Source organism: Tympanuchus pallidicinctus, unplaced genomic scaffold (genome assembly GCF_026119805.1).
Source record: "Tympanuchus pallidicinctus isolate F22 unplaced genomic scaffold, pur_lepc_1.0 scaffold16, whole genome shotgun sequence".
NCBI lineage: Eukaryota > Metazoa > Chordata > Aves > Galliformes > Phasianidae > Tympanuchus > Tympanuchus pallidicinctus.
The window spans coordinates 8,802,391-8,824,250 of NW_026294679.1; the positions used below are offsets into that span (position 1 = coordinate 8,802,391).

General features: G+C 40.5%; 1 protein-coding gene and 1 long non-coding RNA gene across 6 annotated transcripts in view; one reads left to right on the forward strand and one right to left on the reverse strand.

The window, feature by feature from the left end:
* Positions 1–513: 513 nt before the first annotated feature.
* LOC128077558 (uncharacterized) lies at positions 514–5,261 on the reverse strand. 2 transcript variants are annotated; one of them, XR_008205056.1, is made up of 3 exons: positions 5,138–5,261; positions 3,252–3,479; positions 514–828 (listed from the first exon to the last, which is right to left on the reverse strand). It is a non-coding gene; the product is annotated as an uncharacterized LOC128077558 (long non-coding RNA). The 2 variants fall into 2 exon arrangements; XR_008205055.1 differs by having other exon boundaries at positions 3,246–3,479.
* Positions 5,262–5,318: 57 nt separating this feature from the next.
* GPAM (glycerol-3-phosphate acyltransferase, mitochondrial) overlaps positions 5,319–21,860 on the forward strand; it is a 29,897-nt gene continuing 13,355 nt past the window's right edge. Inside the window, exons 1-11 of one of the 4 annotated variants that reach the window (XM_052676891.1) lie at positions 5,319–5,431; positions 7,292–7,421; positions 9,665–9,784; positions 12,690–12,763; positions 15,052–15,165; positions 16,414–16,563; positions 17,326–17,422; positions 18,319–18,455; positions 19,478–19,577; positions 20,296–20,508; positions 20,901–21,014. In XM_052676891.1, coding sequence (XP_052532851.1) covers positions 7,320–7,421; positions 9,665–9,784; positions 12,690–12,763; positions 15,052–15,165; positions 16,414–16,563; positions 17,326–17,422; positions 18,319–18,455; positions 19,478–19,577; positions 20,296–20,508; positions 20,901–21,014 — 1,221 coding nt within the window. In that variant the 5' untranslated portion in view covers positions 5,319–5,431; positions 7,292–7,319. Of the gene's footprint in view, positions 5,432–5,678; positions 5,963–6,143; positions 6,231–7,291; positions 7,422–9,664; positions 9,785–12,689; positions 12,764–15,051; positions 15,166–16,413; positions 16,564–17,325; positions 17,423–18,318; positions 18,456–19,477; positions 19,578–20,295; positions 20,509–20,900; positions 21,015–21,860 lie in introns of those variants that run through there. The other 3 variants (XM_052676892.1, XM_052676889.1, XM_052676890.1) reach the window with 3 other exon arrangements.

A 21,860-nucleotide genomic window follows, 5' to 3' on the forward strand; every position in this document is an offset into this window, starting at 1 on the left:
AGACATCCCAGCAATTCTAATAGTGTCACACCAAGCATTTGTTCCTTTCACAGCAGAAGTATTAAGCCTCTTCCAGCAGCCACAGAGCAGCACCCACAACTTGCACCTTGCTGGTGCAGTCCCACTGCCTCTCTCAGACCTTGTGATGTGTGAACAATCTGGGGATTGTGTCCAATACCAGCTCCATGCTGGGGGACACTAATACCCCTACTAAAGTGAAGGAGTGAGACATGGTGTATTTGAAACCTCGTGTAATAATCTGTTGTATAGGTTTTTCTGTATTGAAGACACACCTGTGTTCATGACTTCCAATATCCACATTCCTGGGGGTTGAAAGATGTGGAAAGTGTTTCTAAAGTCGACAGCTGCAGAACAGAGCCAACCTGAGCAGTGAAAATCACCTCCTCAAGAGATACTGATGAAAAGCTAGTCTGACATTTCATGATAATTAGTGGTTGTGTTATTCTTATAGCAATTTGCCAGCCCTCAAGGATGAGTCACAGTGAGTTTGATAAGATCACAATTTTGTGATTTATTTATGCTATGTCTTCTTTTCCCCCCCAAAATGGTCCATGCTCCTCTCAACTCTCCGATTTATTTCCATTTCTTTGTTGTTTCTTTGGAGGGATAAAAAGCAGAACTGCGTCCTTGGAAAGGCACTGAATGGAGCTGGATTCTATAATCCTTATGGGTACCTTCCACCTTAGGATATTCTATCATTCTGTGAAATGAGAGGCATCTGACCTTCTCCTGGACTTCTGTGGAGATCAGGCAACAAATAAAAGTCCTGTGGGCTTGATATAAAGCTGTTAGTGGAGCTTGAAATACCTGCAAACACAAAACACTATTTATCCTTTTTATAGCCAATGTCTTTCACACATACTTAATGACTTAGAAATGCATATATTTTTTTAATTAATCCCATAGTATTTAGGCCAATTTATAACAAACTAGTGTTTCATTTTTGTTGTTTTTCAGGTAAAGTCAACTCTTAAATACAACCAACTTTGCAAATATTCTCAACAAACAGAAACAGAGAACTGAACTACTTTTTTAAAAATGCACCCCTTATTTATCATAGGTACAGGAAAGTTTGTACTGTTTTGCTAGAAAGCTGCTTAAGGTCTGGGGGGAAGGAGGGGAATCTTACTCCAAATTCTGCCACTTAGCATCCCTAAATTAAAAATGCTGGCAAATTCATTTGGATACTTAAGATTTTCTGAACTGTATGTAATACAAGTATGTGTGTTATTGCTTGATAAATGAATGGTGCTATGTTGTCTGTAAGTTGAAAACTTAGTTATACTGGTTTTAATCCAACAATGCTTTCTGTTAGAACAAAAACCATTTTTGTAATGACACGAGTTACAAAATCAAGGGAAAAGCAGGGAGCACCTTGGGCTGAAACGCCTTTATCTTTTCAAGTAGCAAATATGATATTTGAATGAGAAGAAATTACAGAAACACAATGTGCTGTATTACACAGGAGACAGCCACTGTACTCTTAATGAATTTTGTACTGGTTCTCAAGATAAGGGAGACGAAATAGATGAGAAGAAATCATTTGTCCTGAAAGGAGATATAAAGTATAGCCAAGCCACTTCTACATACACTCTTATCAATCTGTTTCATGGCCATTTGGCAGTCTCAAATGCTCTCGGTATATTTTATACCAAAGAAAATGCTGCTGACACTGAGTCCTGTGACTGCCAAATTGCAAATTCATTATTGTTCACAGTCCCGTGAGGTCAAGCTCGGTCACTGCAAATAAAGGATCTTTGTCTGTATCTGTTCTCCCTCCTCATGCAGTTTTTGGTTTCCTAATTTTTGTAGCGTTCCCTTGGGCTGAAAGTTTCCTTTTAAAGAGGATGCAGTGTACTCTTTTGTAAAGATGTCTCCGCTCTAGGAGTGACATCATGGGAATTGCTGAAAGCGAGCTGGGAGCACGGAGCAGGGGTAGCCACCACGTACAAAGCAGTTCCCTCTGCCCTACACCCCCTCCTCCCTACAGCATCTTCCAGCAAACAGGTGCTTTGCTGCGCTCCGTTGGATGCTTCATGAGGAATGTGAACATAGGAAAAACTGATCATTAATTGACAAAACATGAATCCTTTCGGCTCGTTCTCATTTGCAGGCTGCCATGCACGGGGTGGTATGTAGCTTATTCACAGAGTGCCAGGGGTCTGCTGGTTTGCCATCAAATGCAAATTCCCTCGCTGGCCTCACTGGCAGAGAAACACCTCAGTGCAAGAAGTTTAAAAAGATGCACTGCAAAACTCAGGCATGCTCCCGCTCCCACTGAGATCAGTGGCAAGCCCACATCGACTTCAATGGAAGCCAAGTAGGGTCCCTGTTTTCTGGAAGCGAGACCTAGTAGTATTTAAGTTTTCTGGCACACATACAGCCCTCAAAGATTGTTCCCTCAGGGCATTCCAATCTTTTCCTCATTTCCCTGATTCCATGGCAACACAACATCAGTACCAAGCACAGAATACTGAATGAGATTTTACCACTAAGCCTGAGGATTTATACAAGTGTATCCTGCAAAAGGATCTTGCTGAACTGCAATTGCCATTGAACTAATTCTTTATCCTTTTCAGATGAGTGACAAAACTATCTCTGGATTTATATTACTAAAAGCCAAGAATTTGCTAAAGTTAGAAAAACAAAAGCACTGCTTTAAAATCATACCAGAAACAACCTTTTTTTTTTAATTACAATCACTATGTGTGAGTAAAACACTGCATCTATTTACTACTCCTTTCAAATCAGCCTAGAGAACTGCCTAAGCAGCTTTCTCATAAACACTAGCATATGTTCTCCAAACTAGTATAAAATGATGATAAAACCAGTATTGTTTTACTTACATCAAACAAATAACCAATTTTGCAACATAAAAAAAAGTGTGCAATGGAACAACAAGTTAAAAGATCTGTATTCACTCCATCTGTTTGGAGGGATGTGATGTAGACCAGCACTTCACTCTCCATAGCTGGGAGCTTACTCTGAGTTACAACACAGCACGCTGAAACTAAATGCACTGTTTGATCTCATATTTTGACAAGTGGAAACTGTGCAGAAAGGGAGAAAGTTAAAGCAATTCTATACCTAGAGAAGGTAAAATTGTGTGTAAGTGATACTAACAGTCCTTTACAATGGAAAGTACCTATTAGTAGAGTCCCAAGTAAAAATACAAATGCAGTGAAGCAATAACATGATTAAATGATGCTAATTAGAATTTTAACCTTTACATTTAATGCATTTTCTTCAACTCAGTATTTCTCGCCATCTCTGTCTCACTCGATTTTCTTGCAATCCATTTGCTGAATCATTTCCTCCAATGTGATTTTTAGATCAGCTTTGCCTGTTCAGGCACAGCTCCGGGTTTCCCCATGGCCACGTGGTCTCATCCAAGATGCTACAATCAGAGTGAGGGCTGCAGGTTACATCAGGATGTTGGCTGCCACTCTGATGAGCTCCTTTTGCAAAAACAGATACAAAAACAGGCAGCATAGCACTGAATTGCCCTTTCAATACTGTTCAGCGTTCTTTCTTTCAATGTGTGCTTTTCCCACCTAGTACAAACTCCCCCCAGGACCCAGTATGGGCTGCAAAGCAGTTACAAATTCATTTAGCTTCCACAGACACAACAGAAAGCAGACTCTGATTTCTTCCTCATTGACTTCCACTAAAGCAGCTCATAAAATGTTGGTGCAAAGTCAAATGCTTGGTTATGAGGCTGGTCAGTGAGAAGTTGGCAATTCACAAGTGGCCACAAAACGCGACCTTTGGAAGACCAAAGCTTGGAAGTGGGTGTCTGGCACTGTTTGAACTGGCTCTCCTTCATGAGAACTGACACAGATACTAATCAGATCTGGAATTCTTGGCCTAGATGATGAGAAAACTGGGAGAAAACTCCAGAATGTGAATGTGCTGTAAGAAATACAATTAGGGACTGTCCTTTCTCTATACAAATACAAGATCTTAGGAAATGGTGCTTTTCTGTATGCTGTTCACAAGCACTGCTCTGTATGTTATGCAGAAATACAGTCTTCTCACAAGAGCTGTGTGTTTCAATAGATCACATTATTAAAGCATGATGTGAAAAGCAGTTGTAAACTCCAAAGTCTGCCTTATAACAAACAGAGCACCTTTGCTTGCTAAAGAAGTCCTAAATCTCTTCTGGGCCGTAAGCTGCAGAATGCACTTAGGAAAGCATCAGCTCTTTTGTTTTGAAAAGAATACTAAATATTCTCCTGGATACGGGAGAAACAGGAAAATGGGGAAGTTCATTAACACATGTAGTTTGGGTTTCTGTCAAGTCTCATGCACTTTCAGTGTGACAAGCATGGGTAGTTCTTGTTTGTAGTAAGGTCAAAATGGCATCTAGAATCATAGAATGGCTTGGGTTGCAGGGACCCCACTGATCATCACACTCCAACCCCCCCTGCCACAGGCAGGGCCACCAACTTCCAGATCTGGCACTGGACCAGGCTGCCCAGGGCCCTATTCAACCTGGGTTTGAACACCTCCAGTGATGGGGCATCCACAGCTCTCTGGGCAGCCTGTTCCAGCACCTCACCACTCTCTCTGTAAAGAACTTCCCCCTGACATCCAACCTTCCCCCCTTGATCTTGAAGCACTTGCTGTTCCACATCCAGCTAGATACAAAATCCAGCCAATGAGACATTTGCCCTTTCCCTCAACTCTGATCATATCTTCAACCCTTCTTCCTTACCAAGTTCAAACTCCTCCTCTCCAGACCAGAGCCAATTCCTCCTGACTTATGTTTCTACACTAATGAGCAGCACGCTCATCTCCATGTGGCTTTTTGCTTCAGCTGGCCCTCTCTGCTCACTTGCTGCTCCTGGGATGGAGCATCCATAGCCTTTCCTGGCAGCCTGTTCCAGCACCTCACCACTTTCTCTGTAAAGAACATCCCCCTTACATCTAATCTAAACCTTCTGCCCTTGAGCTTAAAACCATTCTCCTTTGTCGTATCACTGTTTACTCCGGTAAAAAGTTGGTTCCCCTTCTAAATACTGGACGTATGCCATGAGGTCTGCTCAAAGAGAATCCCTCCCTGGCTTAATTTAAAAAATAAAATAAATGGGGTATATGATGTGTTACTTTATACCTGTATCAAGTAACAGTGCAGACAGCAGCCTTCCTACAGGCACACAGCTCGAACCTACACCCCAGCGACACTGCCTTTAAATAGCCCAGCAACGCCAAAGCCAAATTATGCGATGATCCCATGTTTGCTTGCATGCAGCAATCTCAATCAACATTTACTTTGGTATTCAGTGAAAGGCAAACTGGCAGTGCCGCAAGGCCGGGGAGGCGGATCGATACCTATCCCGAATTTCCCGCAATGGTTCCAACTTCAACAGCTCCGAGCTGCTGCACATCCCTACGAACACGATTTTCGGTCTGTTTGTTTGTTAAAGGTTTTATTTCCAGCAGCTCCGATTCGAGACGCAAGGCTCGCGGCTGCCGAGAGCGGCTGAGCACGGCACAGAGCGCAGCATGGCGGCGGGCGCTCAGGAAGTCGCGTCAGGCCCGGCGCCGGCAAGGGGGCAGCGGTTGCAGCCAGAGAGCTCCGCGGTGCTGCCCCCGGCGGCGGGGCGCTGCAGGGCAGGGCGGGGGCGGGCAGGAGGGGGCGGGCCGGTGGCGGTAGCCGGCGCGGAGCGTGGCGCCGGGAGCGTGAGCGCGCTCTGCGCTGAGGAGGACCAGCCGGCGCGGTGCGGGAGGACGGAGAGTTGCGGCTGGAGGGCCGGGGGAAGCCGAGTGGCGGTGCGAGAGCTCGGCGCTGCTCTGGGCCGGCCCCTTGTCCCGCTGCCCGCAGGCTGTGCGGCGCTCAGCGCCCCGTGTTACTGATAGCCGGTCTCGGGGATGGCGGGCTGCAGCCGAGTGGCGGCGTGAGCGGAACGGGCTCTGGGAAGGGCGGATTTTGTCGGAGGTACGTATGGAGCTGCCGCCGCTCGGACTCGGACCGGCTTCTATAATCGTGTATTTGCTTTGGTTCGCTTGCTGGCCGTGCAGGTGCAGCCAAGGTCACCTTGAGCGTAATTTGGGGACGTGTTTCGTTGTCGCTGCTCAGATATTCGTGAGCCCTTTTTTTTTTTTATATTTATCGCGTAGCTCAGGTGTTGGTTTGCCTGAGCAGCGATGTGAAGAAAGAGGCGAATAGAACTAAGCCGCGGAGAGGAAGAGGACTCCCTGCGCACGTAGGTTGTAACGACGCGCACACGTGCGGGGCTGCGGCTGTATGGAGAGCTGTGTGCGGGACGGGGAGGTGGGGGGAGAGGTTTGTGCCTGTTGGGAGGGAGCTCGGGGACGCAGAGTGCTGTGCTGAGTTCTTGGGCCTTGGTCCTGCGGAACACCTCGCTCCGGGGTGGTGTGTAGTTTGGCTGTGATACAAGGATGGCTGCAGGGCGGGCACAGCTGCTGCTGATACTTCTTCTGGTTGGAAATGTTGGGATTCCTTTCTCAATGACACTTCTTGTCTACACATTGCGCTGGTTCGTGACTTGCAGATCAGCAGTACGGTGTGCTGAGTTGTTCTGTTTTGGCCTGCTTTTTCTTTTTTTTTTTTTTTTAGGTTGGTTTGTTTGGAGAGGGAGAATTGTTTGCCTTGCTTACTATAGGAAAGATAAAACGTTCATTTCAAAATAGTTGTGTTAGTTTAGACTCGTAAAGTGCTTTCAATCCGGCGGGTGTGTAATGTCACTTACGGCACCAGCGTGCAGAAAGTGGGGCTGTGCTTATGTGTGGAGCACTCCTTCGACTGAGGAGTTTGCAAACTGGTTTGACTGCAGCTAGACCAGGCACATAAAATATACTGTGAGATGGGATTAGGAGAGAACATAAATGAAATTCGGTGTAGGTAATAGTTGTCTTCTGGAAGCAGGTGATGAAAGGACGAGGTTACGTAGTGTAAGAGAATGGTAAACTTTTGAAAGTGTGAGTGAAATGTGTAACCTTGCAGCTGGTTTAAGTCACACAGTCAAGAACAGTGGGAAAGCATGAAGGGACTGCATTGATCAGCATTGGGAATAACAGCAGAAGGAGGAAAATCAGCTGGTAGCTGGTTGGTGTGCTTCAATCAGGTGGACTTTAAATAAACTTCTTCAGCATCTAACTTCTACTGAAAAGTGCTGGAATAGCAGTTAGCTAATTTATTGTTAAATACCCGTCACTGAAATTGCTTGCGTGTATATGTATTTATGTAAATGTTTATATTTGTGTATATGTGTATTTATATAAATATTTATCTGTTATTCTGTAGCATTTGATCTTCCGTTAACTCGTGTGTCATGGATGAAACTGCTTTGTCGCTTGGAACAATAGATGTTTCTTATTTGTCCACCTCAGCAGAGTGCAGTGTCAGTAGATGTAAGCATTCCAATGAAGAATGGGTAAGTAAAAATACTGAATATAGCTCGTCATCTTACCTTTTTTTTATTATTATTATTCAAGTTGAAGGCAGGTTGTTGTTTTTTTTTTTTTCATTTTGAAGATATCACCTCTCGTGCATTATACAGGTTTTGGTTTGAATTGAACTTTGAGGCATAAGGAAGAACCAACAGTCCAAAGCTGCTCCAACAACTAATGACTGCTTGGGAGAGGAGATCTTCATATCAAGCCCAATTTGTGGTCTTACAGTGTCCTGTTGTGATATTATTCATTCTTCTATATAGTAGCAGACATGCAGAATTACATTTTGTAGGGGACTGAAGTCAAACAGAAAGTCATACAGAGAGCTGGGTGTACTTGTTTGAAATGTGTGAGGGGAAAAAGACTGAGAGATTAAAGATGCAAGGTGATGTAACTGTTACAGTTGGAGCTAATCATGCAGTGCAGCAAGCAGAGAAAACTTGGTGGATATAAATAAGGAACCTATTAAAAGTCTGTGTCCTCAGAGTGTGCCTTGGATTTGCAGTAGACTGCAAAAAAAAAAGGGAGTGAGCAGAGATGGCCAGCTGAAGCAAAAAGCCACATGGAGATGAGCGTGCTGCTCATTAGTGTAGAAACATAAGTCAGGAGGAATAGGCTCTGGTCTGGAGAGGAGGAGTTTGAACTTGGTAAGGAAGAAGGGTTGAAGATATGATCAGAGTTGAGGGAAAGGGCAAATGTCTCATTGGCTGGATTTTGTATCTAGCTGGATGTGGAACAGCAAGTGCTTCAAGATCAAGGGGGGAAGGTTGGATGTCAGGGGAAAGTTCTTTACAGAGACAGTGATGAGGTGCTGGAACAGGCTGCCCAGAGAGCTGTGGATGCCCCATCAATCACTGGAGGTGTTCAAACCCAGGCTGAATAGGGCCCTGGGCAGCCTGGTCCAGTGCCAGATCTGGAAGTTGGTGTCCCTGCGTGCAGCAGAGGGGGGATGGAACTTGATGATCCTCGGGGGAGTCCCTTCCAACCTGGCCATTCTATGATAAGTGGCAGTAACTGAGAGGTATGTGAGAGAGGGATGAACTCAAACAAGCAAAAACAGTAGGATGGAGGTGTTGTCAGAAGGTAGCAAGAAAGTTTGGACAGGCTTGGAAGCATCAGAAGGAAGACATTTTTGTTACAATGATGGAGACAGGGAATTAGCATTACTGAGGGTGATAGAGAAGGAGGGACTGATTGGAACTTTATGATTTTGGTGCTTATTAATTTCAGATAGAAGAGTTAACCTTGGAATAATTTCACATTCATACTGCTTTCCAAATGTCACATATGCCTGTTTTTGTTCTCAGTCATCTTCAGTGTTACTTTTGACTTTCTGGTTGTCTCTCAGTGTGTTGGCTTTCTAGCTGGATAGATGATGATCTGTATTTGTGTTTCTGACCCACATGCTGGGTTATGGTACTGGTTCTACCATGCTTGCCTTCCACTAGAATGTACTATTTTGGTTTGTTTTGTGGCTTCCCTTTTTGTTAAAAACTTAACAATATTTTATTTAGAAAATCTGAGTCCAGCGATCCTGATGCTCATGCAAGCAATCATTCAGTAGTTTTAATGGGAGCAGGCTTTGTCAAACTTCTAGTGAAGTATATTTTCATTATGTCCTAACAAACAGAATGTGTTCTGTAAATGTAACTTTTGAATTTACGGTTCTGTAATTTACTCCTAACAATGGCACAGTGGTACCTTTTCCACGTTGCTTTCAATGAAACTGCTGGAGAAGAGCTTACAGAGTCAGCAGGGTTTGTGTTTGGTGCGTATTCAAATTGCAATTCTATGGGGTGTTGTCCACTAAAAGCTTGAAATAGATTGCTCATATTACAAGCACCTTTACGTTATTAAGTGTATAATTTACTGTTGACTTCTCCCCCTTTTCTCAGCTGTCAGTTTTCTTGCTGTTTCTTACAAGAATTATTGCTGACGCACAAAATGCTTAAATAAACAAATTTGCTTAAATAAGCTGCAGTGCTTAAGATACCTAAGCACAACACAGTGGTTTTGCTTTTATTTTTAAAAATTACATCATTTGAAGATGATAGGATATACTTTTTAGGAAAAATCTTAGGAAGAATAAGTATTAGTTACAGATAAATTTTTGGAGAAGTTTTGTGTGCATGTGTCTGGCAGCTCCTCTAATGAAAAGTTTTCAAATACCCAGTGTTTGTTTATACATTGCTGGATATTTACATAGTCTCTTTTTGTTCTGTAGGGAGAGTGTAACTCTAGGCCTACTCTCTTCCGATCTGCCACTTTAAAATGGAAGGAGACTCTGAGCAGAAAAAGGCCATTTGTGGGACGTTGTTGCTACGTATGCACTCCCCAGAGCCGGGTAAGAAGATTATGAGCTGGATTATGTTTGACAATAATGCATAGTTAAAGTGTAATGTAGTTTCTTACCTTCAGAATTAAGGTCAGAATGTTCTTGGGTTGTAAAGGAATATGGTTTTTCTACTTTGCTTGTGGTTATTTTTTCTTTGTTGTGGGATTAATGGTTGTCACAGATCTGTTGTGATGCTTTGTCTCTTCTTTTAAGTAGTTACTTCTTGCCCCAAACTCTGCAGCTCTTCAGAATTAGCACTATGAAATTGTATGGAAAAAATGTGTCTGGATTAGTAATTGACATTTGGTGCCTATGAAAGTGCTAAGGTTTAATTTTAGTACATTTAGTTTTCTATTGAGACACTAGATACCGTTTTGAAAATAAGCAGTATACTGCTCTTCAAAACTGAAGAAATCAATCCTGTGCTTGAGAAAACAGCTTGGTTTTCTGCACCCAAGTACTTTTTGTCTTGCCTGCCCATCCTCGCAACAAAAGCTGATTAGAATAGTGGGAATATGTCTGCTGGGAGCAGCCTGACGTTGGTGGCAGTAGGGGCATTGCAGCAGCTGTTTTAAAGTGTGAACTTCACTGAACAATGCTGGGGAGGCTTTGTTAAGTAGAAGATGTAAAATGATAAGGGGCCTGATGTAGTTTGCAACCAGCTCATCAATTCATCACCTAATTTGACTATGTGTACACTGCAGGCTTTAAATTGCACTCTCCTGCACCTGCACTGAGCTTCGTAATTGGCTGGGCTGAAATGAAAATTTGCCTTTTCCCTTAACCAAGGAAAAATTCTTATTTCGCTGTATTACTGTGCCAAATAGAAAACTGCTTCAGTGATAAACAAATGTGAGATAGAAGTCCAAATTTGCTGTGAAGGGTGTGGGTGAGATGGTCAGCAAGACAAGCAATTAGACTTGGGGCTGCTTCGAACAGACACTTAAGTGTTTTGACTTGTAAAAAATGGTAGTAATCCTTAGCTTAGGCCTTTATATATTTAGTAATTAGGCTCTTCCTCTTGACTTGGGAGTTCCACTTTAAGAAGAGAAATCTTGTTCTGTATTTTGTCTACTTAATAAGAAATTACCTGTCCTGAGATCTCACTTAGGAAAGGGGCATGATCTGATTGAGACCTTTGTTGCCCTCTACTAAAAGAAGAAGCTACCATTCTTGATGCAGACAGCAACAAACTCTCATTAGACTCCACATTTCATTTACTCTCACTATATTTAGTCAATTCCCTTCAGAAAGGGAATTGCTTAGTGGTCCTGACTAACACCTTGCTGGTCCTTTAAATGGCAGGGCTAACTTTTCCCTTGTGCATTCTTCCTGCTGTTTTGTGGCTGATTAATTTTACTAACCTGGTAGAAAACTGCTTTATTTATTTATTTGTTCTGGCTGTCCTTAGTTTTCTGCCTTACCTAAATGAAACTGTCTCACTGAAGAGTGATACTGATCAGTGCTACAAGCAGTCGAAGTTAAGAGGTGTGGGATGGGGTTCAGTGGGGAAGGATAGGAGGTGGTGTAGCAGCTGAGCTTTTCCCTGGTGCTGCAGGGAGGATGGTGTGAGCTTGCTTTGTCTCACAGAACATCTTCTGCCTGACATGGGATCAGGGCAGAGCTAAGTGAGGAAAAGTTGAAGTGTGACATTGCACCTGGAGGATGAATTTCACAGAGTGAGTTTGGAACCTAATGGGCAGAGCACTGGAGTGGACTTGCATACTCTGTTACTCCTCTGGATTTATTGATTATTTTTTGGGAGACTAAGAACAAGTCATTGATCCTTTTTTGCCTGAATGTTTCATCTAATTTTTAGAGCCTCTCAGCATTACAAGTGCGTGTTATAAGAAAGTGATATCAATTTAAAGTTTCCTTTTAAGTGCCTGAAGTTATGATTTATAGATTATTTGCCATATGCAGGAGTGTTTTAAGATGGAACCAAAGAGCATTTGCTCCCATCATATTGTGCAGCTGATTTGCAGGTGGCATAGAGCACTCATACATTTCAGTTTGTGGCAAATGGTGTTTTCTGAACAAAATACAAACAAAAAAGACTTACCTGACTTCTGCTGCAAAATTGGTAGTGGGGCTGATCCATTGCTATTCTGTTACTGTTGACCATCTTTCTTCTTTGTTGTCCTGTTTTTGCCTTTCTTGAAATGCACATTTGCAGTGGTTTTATCTATTTCCGCTTGGCAGTGTACCAGTTTTATAATTAAACATCATTTGGACAGAAAGAAACTAATCTTTTGGACAAGATTCTTACTTGGAAGGTGAAAGCTCATGTCTGCCTGCCAGGGAATATTTGTTTATCCAAAGTGGAACTGTTCCCAAACTCATCCTAGCACAGCTGATAGTCTGGCCTGTGGAGTCCTTATGTGGATTAAGTTTGTTGTTCAGGCAGAGCAGGTGTGTGAAGGTGATTTGCCATGTAAGCATGGATATCCTCACCCTTGGGCAGCTGTTATGTGATGCCTGATATGCTGTCCAGCTGGATGTCACAGGGTGCCTGTCAAAAGGCTCATGGCTCTACTGCTGGGACTTAATGAATTTCTGGCTCAAACAAGAGTTCTGTATTACAACAAGCCCTGATTTGTATTACATCAGAAACTAGTAAAAAAAATTATGGCTTGAGGAAAGCAACCAAAGCACATTCCTTTTTTTCTATATGCAGTAAAACCTAGGAACTACATTGAAAGTACTGGAACTGGGAATGGTGGCTTTATGGATTTTTATTTCCATTTCAAAACAGTTTGTGTATATTTTGCAAGCAAGTTCAGTACTTCTCTGCTTTGACTTTTGTTTGTAATAGAGGTGAAAAACATTGCAGTATTATTATTAGGAATGTGAAAACACAACTATTTTTACAAAGGGAAAGAGTCATGCAATCTTCATTTCCTTGTTTTTTCAGGATAACTTCTTCAATGCTAGTATTCCTTCTTTGGGTCTACGTAATGTCATATATATCAATGAAACACACACCAGGTAATGTAACAAGTCTGTCTTTTACTTTTGTGTGCTCACGATTCAGTGTGTTCTGATCTTATGGCAAGGAAGTCTTGGGGGTTAGTCCAGACTGAGTGAATATACGTTGTCCTGAAATACAGGATCTGTTGCTGGCTTCAGGAAAGATCTATACTTGTAAAATCTGGCTGTGTGCATTTGAACAAAGTCCTTTGGGGTAATAGGCAAAGAGTGTAAAGGTCATACCTATTTCACAAAACACAAGGGATGTACAAAACTTTTTATCCCTCAGCGCAGCATCTGTAGCATAATGCTGGGAGGAGCTTTTTTTTGGTTCCCACACTGAAGAATGACTTCAGGCAGCATTTTAATATAATGAGCAAGTCTGGCTCACAATTTAGACTTGGACTATTATAACTAATGATAGTTAAATCTGAAAATGTTTTGCTAGGCTGTGGTAGTGTGTTGCTTCTGAAGGATGGTGTAAGCAAGGTTTTGTATGTTTCTACTATGTGAAATAGTCTTCTGTTCTGGGATGAAGTTGCTGAAACTACACAAAAATTTTAATGTTGTTCTTTGGAAAGTTAATAATGCTTGCTGCAGTTTTTACAGTAATCATTAGCATAAGCAGATTCTGCAGTGTTTGTTGTAGAGTCAGAGCAAACAAAGAGAGGCCAGTAGCCTGAAAGAAATGAGCCCAAGTGTCTGAGTGGAAGAAAGGCAGTATTGTGCTGTGCTCGAGAGGCAGGAAGCTAATGTTTGAGACTGTTCTTTCTTCGAATCTGAATTAATTATTTTTTTAAGAGTTGTTTGTAGTTTAGAACACAGAAAAGTAACTCAAATAGGGTTTAACATTTTTAAAATTAGTTTCTGAAGTCTCACCCTGGAGTGATTTTGAGAATTTCTTAAGTTAGAAACGTAAGAGCAAGAAAATATGAGTTAATGTATTATTCTGAAATATAATGCCTCTAGCTCAGAATGTCATTAGTCTGAAAATTGATTATTTTAATGAAGTTGTGAGGTCCACTGGGGTTAGACAGTAACGGTTTCTTGGTCTTAGGCAGCTTACTGAAACATCGCCAACATCCTTTTTCTGACATGGGAATGTATTCTGTAATTTGGAAACAGGTTCTGTTCAAAATAATATATATTGATGGGATTTGCTGTGAGTTGTTTCTCTTGTCATTACAGATTATGATTAGAAAACTGGTTTTCTAATTATTTTACATTGTGTCTAAGCTTTAAAGTGAGTATAGGAGCTTTTATGTCTTGACAAATCCCTCCAATAGTTGCATGCTGTTGCAATTTGTTCTTAATTACCAAAACTTTTGTCAGAAAGAAGTATATCTCTTTCACTTCACTTTTTAGAAGAATCGATAAAGCTGTCAAACTCAGATGGGAAAATGGAAGAGCAATTAGAACAGTGTCAGCAATCTACTTCCCTGACAACATGGTTAGCAAAATTCTTGGTCCTTTGAGGCAGTCTGAATATTTGTATAACTGTTATGAGGCAGTGTCGATTGCTCGTGCACATGCACTCGTCCTAATTACAGTAGGATTGGCATGCATGCTCAGACTGCTGGGTGTTTTGCAATATACAGGTTTCTTCTAATCTTTTATAGCTGTTTGCAATATGTATAAACACACTGAGAGGTGGTAGGGAGGTTTAACTGCCAGCATTAGCAGCTGGGGTGACTGCAGGCAGGTGCCATAGCAGTGCAGTGCTACCTGCAGTATTTCCATCTGTGACTGGGACCACCACAGAGCAGCACATTACATTGCACTGCCAGCCCTAAGAACAGTTTTTGTAAAAACAAGTGGAAAAAAAAGATAGGCTTTGAATGCTTCAGTAGTTTCTTATGCTTTATGCAGTGCCCTGCATCTCTTCCCTTGTCGCCGTTCTGATGTCTCCTCAGTAGTGCTTTCTATGTCACTTGGTACAGACAGATGATAGAAAAGCCCAGGCTTTGTCAATTGGGCCCCAGACTTTGTACCTGACCTCAGCAACCTGCTTCTTTCTTTCTCGAATTAACAGCTTCTCACAATTTTATGTTCTGTGTTCGTGGAGATCTTTCAGCAGTGAAGTGCAAGTAAGCTTCAAATATTTCCACATGTGCAAGGTAATGAAAGAGTATTGCACAATACTAAATGCTCAGCTGGCCAAGATCTAAAGTACAGAGAATACAGAAGTTTTTAAGTAGATCTTCAAAGAACTTTACTGCTTTTGCTTCTTAAATGGTACTTTTTTAGGCATTTTTAAGGTTCCTTTTTTATGAAGGTGACACTCAAACATGCTTCATGTTTTGTAGGTACAGAGGATGGCTTGCAAGACGGCTTTGTTATGTTCTTTTTGTGCTAGAGAGGGATGCTCACAAGGGAATGTTTGCCAAGAACCTGACAGAAAATGTGCTGAATAGCAGTAGGTAAGTTGATGCAAAATAAACTGCTTTTTGTATGACTTAAATCATATGATAATGTGGAAACTGCAGGCTTTGAAAACTAGTCTATTTAAAATATCAGAAGATACAATCTCTTCAGCGCAGCACTTCAGAACTGTAGCTTGCAATTTCTGTTTGAATAATAGGAGAGGAGATTTATAATTCTTAGTCTCAAAATAAACAATGCATTGTGGGCAGACAGCAGACTCAGTACACAGAAAAATAAACTGCTATGTGGAAATGCTTCAGACTTTTGTTTATCTAATTCAAGTAAATCACTATTACTTGCAGCTATACTGCTGCTATCAAAAATTACCAATCCTTCAGAAAGAGTGGGAAAGTGGCATTTCAGAGTCCCATAGTTTATGATGGCAGTGTGAGGCAAAACTGGAAAAAGACTATAGTGATGAAATACCTGCTCTTTACTTTGTGGAGCTTGTTTTCTGTCTCATACTGCATCTTTACTTTGTGGAGCTTGTTTTCTGTCTCATACTGCATTTCAAATGCTGTGTTGAGCCTTTGATCAGCTATTAAGGTATCCATTTTCTTGTGGATACAGGGAAACTGAGCCTCATGCCTGCTCCTCATGTCTAGTTTTATTGGAGGCTACACACCATCTGCATTAACATTCTGAACTCCTGAATTTTTAATGTTTAAGACCCATCTGAAGATGATAATGTTGGCTTTGAAAACAAAGCAGACTACCTTGTGCCACAGTTATTGTGTTCTAGCCCATGTAATTGCTCATGTATGTGTTCTAAATGGGGAAAGCAGACCCTGTAATATTTTTTTACATGAAGCTGAGAATTTGAAGAGGAAGATATTGTAGATGTAGAAAACTGCAACTACATAAATCTGTGATGAAGTCAGTGAAACTGCCAGGGAAAGCAAAGTACCAACAAAGAGGAGATTTCAGGTGTTCTTTTGCACTTATAACGTTATTAACCGATTCTAAAACTCAGTGATCAGTTGGTATGGGTACCTATGAAGTGTGGACATAGTATGTTTTATGGTCAAATTTCATCGCATATATCTGTCATCCACCTTTCTGATTGGAGCATAGTGGTATTGAATTAGAGGTAATTAGTAGAGAATTTGGAGTACCTAAGTCTTTGGTGTGGTTCTTCTTTTATGATTGCAAATTATTGCTGAAGTAGCTCATTTCCAGTAGTTGTCTGTCTTGAACTCTTCTGTTGCACAACTGTCTCATAAATTTTACTTCTTTAATGTTAGGGTACAGAAGGCCATCGTAGATGAAGCTTCTGAGCCAAGTGTTCCAGGTAGCTTTGCTCAGGTGGATCCTAAAGCTATCAACAAGGTGAAAAAAAAAGCTAGGAAAATTCTCCAAGAAATGGTAGCAAATGTGTCACCAGCTTTAATCAGGTAATGAGAATGGTTCGTCAGTATTGTCGCTGGGTAGAAGAACAAGAGAGAGCCTCTCTCTCTGTAGTACCAGCAGATCTTATAATGTGTTATTCATAAATAATGAATAATTATCATAAATAATAAGACATTATTCATAAAAACACCTTTTCTGATGTTAACTAGAGAAAGGATAGATATTCTTCATTTTCAGATGCAGCAAAAGCCCTCCATTTTTTCAAGGGATAAACCTATTTACATAATTTAATACAAACTTTTTTTTTCCTGAAGCTGGGCTTGGTTCTAGTGCTTTACACAACGTTTTTCTGGTAACCCATTGAATATTATTGCTTGTAGTTATCAGCATTTTAGTCTTATCTTACATATAATATTCTGCTGTGATGTCTACTTTTACTAGTAAAATTGAATATTGTTTTACCACAAAATGCTGTCGCCTGATGTGTTTATCCGCCAGCTTAGTTATTGCCATTAATTGTAGGACCTCTTAACTTGCCCCATATGTTAAGCAGTCTCTGCAATTTGAACAGCCTCTGTGGTTGCTGCAACTTTTTCAGCCTTTTGTGATTATGACACAAATGTAGTAACTAATCACAGCTTTAGTTGATAGGCAAAGACTTGTTAAGCAACTTGATTTCACAGTGAGTTTGTTTGAATGTGAAGTAATGAAATTGCATGGCTTTATCTTTAGTCACATGGAAGCAATGTAAAAATAAAGGTAGCAATGAGTGAAAGTCTTTGAATTATGTTTGTTCTTTTCTTCAGGTTGACTGGGTGGGTGTTACTGAAGTTATTTAACAGCTTTTTCTGGAATATTCAGATTCACAGAGGTCAAATAGAAATGGTCAAAGCAGCAACAGAGGTAAGGGGGATGGGAAAGTATTTAGGCAGATTTTTGATGAAGTTTCATTTCTGTTGCTGTTTACATTTATAGCACTTTCTGTTCTCAGAAGGGTTCTGCTAAGTCTGTGTGACAGAATTGTGTAACCTTAAGTACTGTATTAGCTCTGGTTTTGTCTTTGCTTCAGGATCAAATTTTAACTATAAAACTGATTGATTATCTCATAACCTGCACCCAGGATTATTTCTTTTTCTATGCCTGGACAAACAGTACTAAATTAGTGGGTATGTTTAGGATTTTCCGAATTACTCTTGCCTTTATGGAGTAGAAAACAATTAAGAAATCAAGTGCATTCTGTGCTATCAAATTGTTGCTGGTCTTTAAATTCTTTCTGAAGTTGATTAAAAGTACCACCTAAATCTGCTGTTTTGTTTACACTCAAATGAATTGACTCTTTCTTTGCAGGATTTGTTTCTACAAAGATACATTAGATAAATGGAAGAGAGAAAAAACTGTTGCCAATATTTTTTTTTTTATATCTTTTGATTACAGTTTTTAAGAACCCCGCTTTAGATTCTTTTTGTTGATGTCTTACGCAAAGAAATAGCAACACTTGGACACTGGCCCCTTTAAACTTCCTAATTGCTGTATCAATGCTGTGAGTTTGAAGATTATCAGTCATTGTTTCTCATAAGCACACAACTGAAAACTGTGGTCCGTAGAAATACAATTCACAAAAATGTTGGCAGTACGACAGCTGAATGAAAACCAGAAGTAAACTGAATGCTGACAACTGAAAAATACCATCTCTTCTGATAATAGAATGCTAGCAATCTCAACGATGGATGTTTAAAAAGGAGTAATATTCTACATTTCTAATCAACTGTTGTCTTGTTTTTCTTCTCTCCCTTCCATAGATGAATTTGCCTCTTATCTTCTTGCCTGTTCATAAATCTCACATTGATTACCTGCTCCTTACATTCATACTTTTCTGCCATAACATCAAAGCACCCTATATTGCTGCAGGGAATAATCTCAACATCCCCATCTTCAGGTAAAGTTAATAAGTTGCATGGAAGTTCTTACTATCTGGAAAAGACGAAAGTGAGGGGATTGTCAGGTGACCAGTTGAGCAGTGTATCTTCCAACTACACGTAAGGGAATCTGAGGATTATTGGGCACTTCAGCTGAACTTTTTGCTTCCTATTGCATTCTCAAAGAGAGACCATCACAAAATCCTTTTGAGAAAGTCTGCCATAACCTAAGTGGAGTAAGGAATAGTAATTTCATTGTAGGAGTCTCTAAGTGGGTAAGTGACTAAGGAAAGACTAATATGTGAGTAATGTGTGAAACTTCTTATGAAGTTTAATGAACCAGCTATTGGGCAATGACAGTACCGAGTGCATAATGTTTTGTGGGAAACTACTCCAGTTTGTTCTGTGTTTAAATTGTGTTGCTGAAGGGAATCAGAAGGTCTTTTATGCAGTTTTTGCCAGGGAGCAAGAGTTTGGGGATACTGATCTCTGAACTGCTCCTGGATTTTGTGGAACATAACAAGGAAAGAAAGGAGGTGCCTTGGATGTTATGCATCAGTAGTTGCTGGTCCCTTATTATCCCAGTATGAAAGAATGTTCTCATGAGAACTTCTTGGTGCACATTTGGATAAACACAAGTCCACGCAGATGGTGTAATTGCTGGTAGGGAGTGGGAGTTGCCTGCGTGCTCCTCTATTAAAATTAGCTGGCTGAGGTTATCCTGCAGCCAGGGCATATGCACAGTACAACAGGGGCATGAAGGCCTACTCACATAGGCTGTTCTTTGGGTCACTAACTGCCTGACTTACAATGCTCAGGTTCACTACAGTGGATAAATGGTCTGTTAATGTAGTGAAATGAAGTGAGTCAGTGTAGAGAAGCCTATTTCATTTGAAATATCTCTGTGGTCCCATAATTTACGAGAAGATTAATGTATTGATGGTAACTTCAGTTTCTGCTGTGTGCTAGGAATTTGGCATTGAGTGGCTATTAGCTTCCTATGGACTGAAACCCATGAGTGTAATTGTTCTTGATTTTGTAGCACACTGATCCGCAAGCTAGGAGGATTTTTCATTCGTCGAAAGTTGGATCAGAGTCCTGATGGTCAGAAGGACTTCCTTTACAGAGCTTTGCTGTATGTGGTATGTATTTCTTGTCTGTGTGTCCATGGATAGTACTTGAGTTGGGTGGTTGATGGGAGAGTGACTTCCATCAGCTGGGAGAAGATTTTTAGTACTTTGAATTTGTTTAGGGTTCATTTTACATAAGCAGAATACATTTTTGCATCAAGGCTTGAATGCGTGAGGTAAAAGAGAACTGAATGTCCAGTACCTTTGAGGATATGGTTTTCACCTTGTGCAGCCTTTGTTAAAGAAATGGAATTAAGATTTCTGGATAAATACTAGATTTAAGCCTTGTTTCCCTGATTTCTTTTGTACCAGGACATATCTACATCAGTTTTCTTTACTTAATGAAAGTCTCTGTTTATGATGTGTTGATATGCTGCTTTGTGCAATTGAGTAGAATAGCTCTATTTACATCTTGGAGGATGAGATTTTCTGAGAAACCTGAAGAAGAGACATATGCAATTCAAATGAATCAACTGATGTTAGAGATATTCTTGAACAAATGGCTTTATACTGCTTGTATATTCATGCAAATTAAATAACTGTTTGGTCTGGATTTGTGTCAGGCATTCGTTATTGCTTATTCTTCTAAGTATTCGTGCCAAGTCACACTTGTCGTCTTACAAGGGTTTTTAAGAGAAAATGATTGCTGATGAGGAACAATGTGTTTCAAACGTGAACTTAGCAGTGTATGAAGATATGTATTTTTCTTCTTCAATCTCTTCGTATTCAGCACATAGAAGAATTGCTGAGACAGCAGCAGTTTTTAGAAATATTCTTGGAAGGCACACGGTCTCGAAGTGGAAAGACATCAGGTCCTAGAGCGGGTCTTTTGTCTGTGGTAGTGGATGCTCTCTTCTCAAATGCTACTCCTGATGTCCTAATTATACCTGTGGGAATCTCCTATGATCGCATAATTGAAGGTCACTATAACAGTGAGCAGCTGGTAAGGGCAATTGAATAGCCTGTTTTGTCTGGGGATTTTCTGTTGATGTGCGGGGGAGTCTGTTACACAGTTAAATTATGTGCTAGTAGTTCTCTGTCACATGCATTTGCTGTTTGTGATGAAGAGTGTAAAGCTGTGAATCACAAAACCTCTCTGATAGAGATTGCTGAAGAATAGGTTATATACTTGTAGGTGCCAATTCATGAGGTATAACCATTTAATTGTATTACTTTTCATACAGAAAAACATTAGTTCTCTAGACTTCCTTGAAGTTAGAAAGCATATCAGAAGTTTTACCCTTGTGTCTATTGAATCTGTTTTAATTTTAAACACAGCCTTATAATTGTAAATTGAAAAAAAATAATAATAAAACAACCATTCACGTTTTCCAGGGCAAGCCTAAGAAGAATGAAAGTCTTTGGGGTATAGCGAGAGGAGTCTTCAGGATGCTGCGGAAGAATTATGGCTGTGTCAGAGTAGATTTTGCACAACCATTTTCTTTAAAAGTAAGTTTGATATTTTGAAGATTTGATGTTTTTGCTCTTTCATTATGCAATGCTAACTGCCTTCACTTTTAAATTCTTATGGATTTCTTTGCAGAATCTGCTAGTATGACACTTCCTAATCTATATACGTTTCAGTAGTCTGTGTTCTGCTACAAGTAAGCTATAGCTTACTTTTAGAGTGACTTTAATAAGATTAACGTGCTGTAACAACAACCTACGAGAACATTATTCAAATTAATTAGGCATTCCTCTTTCTGCCCTACTTCTCTCAGAAAAGCAGGAGGTTGGAGAGCTTCAGAGGGTTCAATTACCACAGCATGAAATTGTTGTGACTGTCTGCACTGCATTATAATTACTGTAGTAGAGAAAGATATTAATTCACTTATGAGGAAGGCGGCTTGGGTCACTTCCAGGCTATTCTTGGTAGAGAGCTAACAATTGCTTCTGGATCAGTATAAGGAAAAGAAGGTTATCTGCCCTGTTAATCTAGTGAAATGCTGATCTCTCTGTACCTTCCTAACAAACTCTGCCAGCTCTCATTTGTATGTGTACTCGTTCTTGTACAACAAAAATAAAGTAAGCATGACTTAAATTTGATCAGTATGCCTTAACCAAGAGTTGCAGAAGCATAACTGCATCATTTTTGAATTAACGTACTTATATCACTGCAGGTTTTCTAAGAAAATGAGCTTTTAGGGTTAATTTTGAGCTTTTGTGCAGCTCTGTGAGTACAGGATTAGAAACAGAAGAGGAAGAGCTGGCTGTGAAAGTCTTTTAAGTAGCCTTCCTGGGAGAACTTTTCCTGACCAGCAGGCCAAGTGGCTCTGCAGTTTCCCACATCAGTCT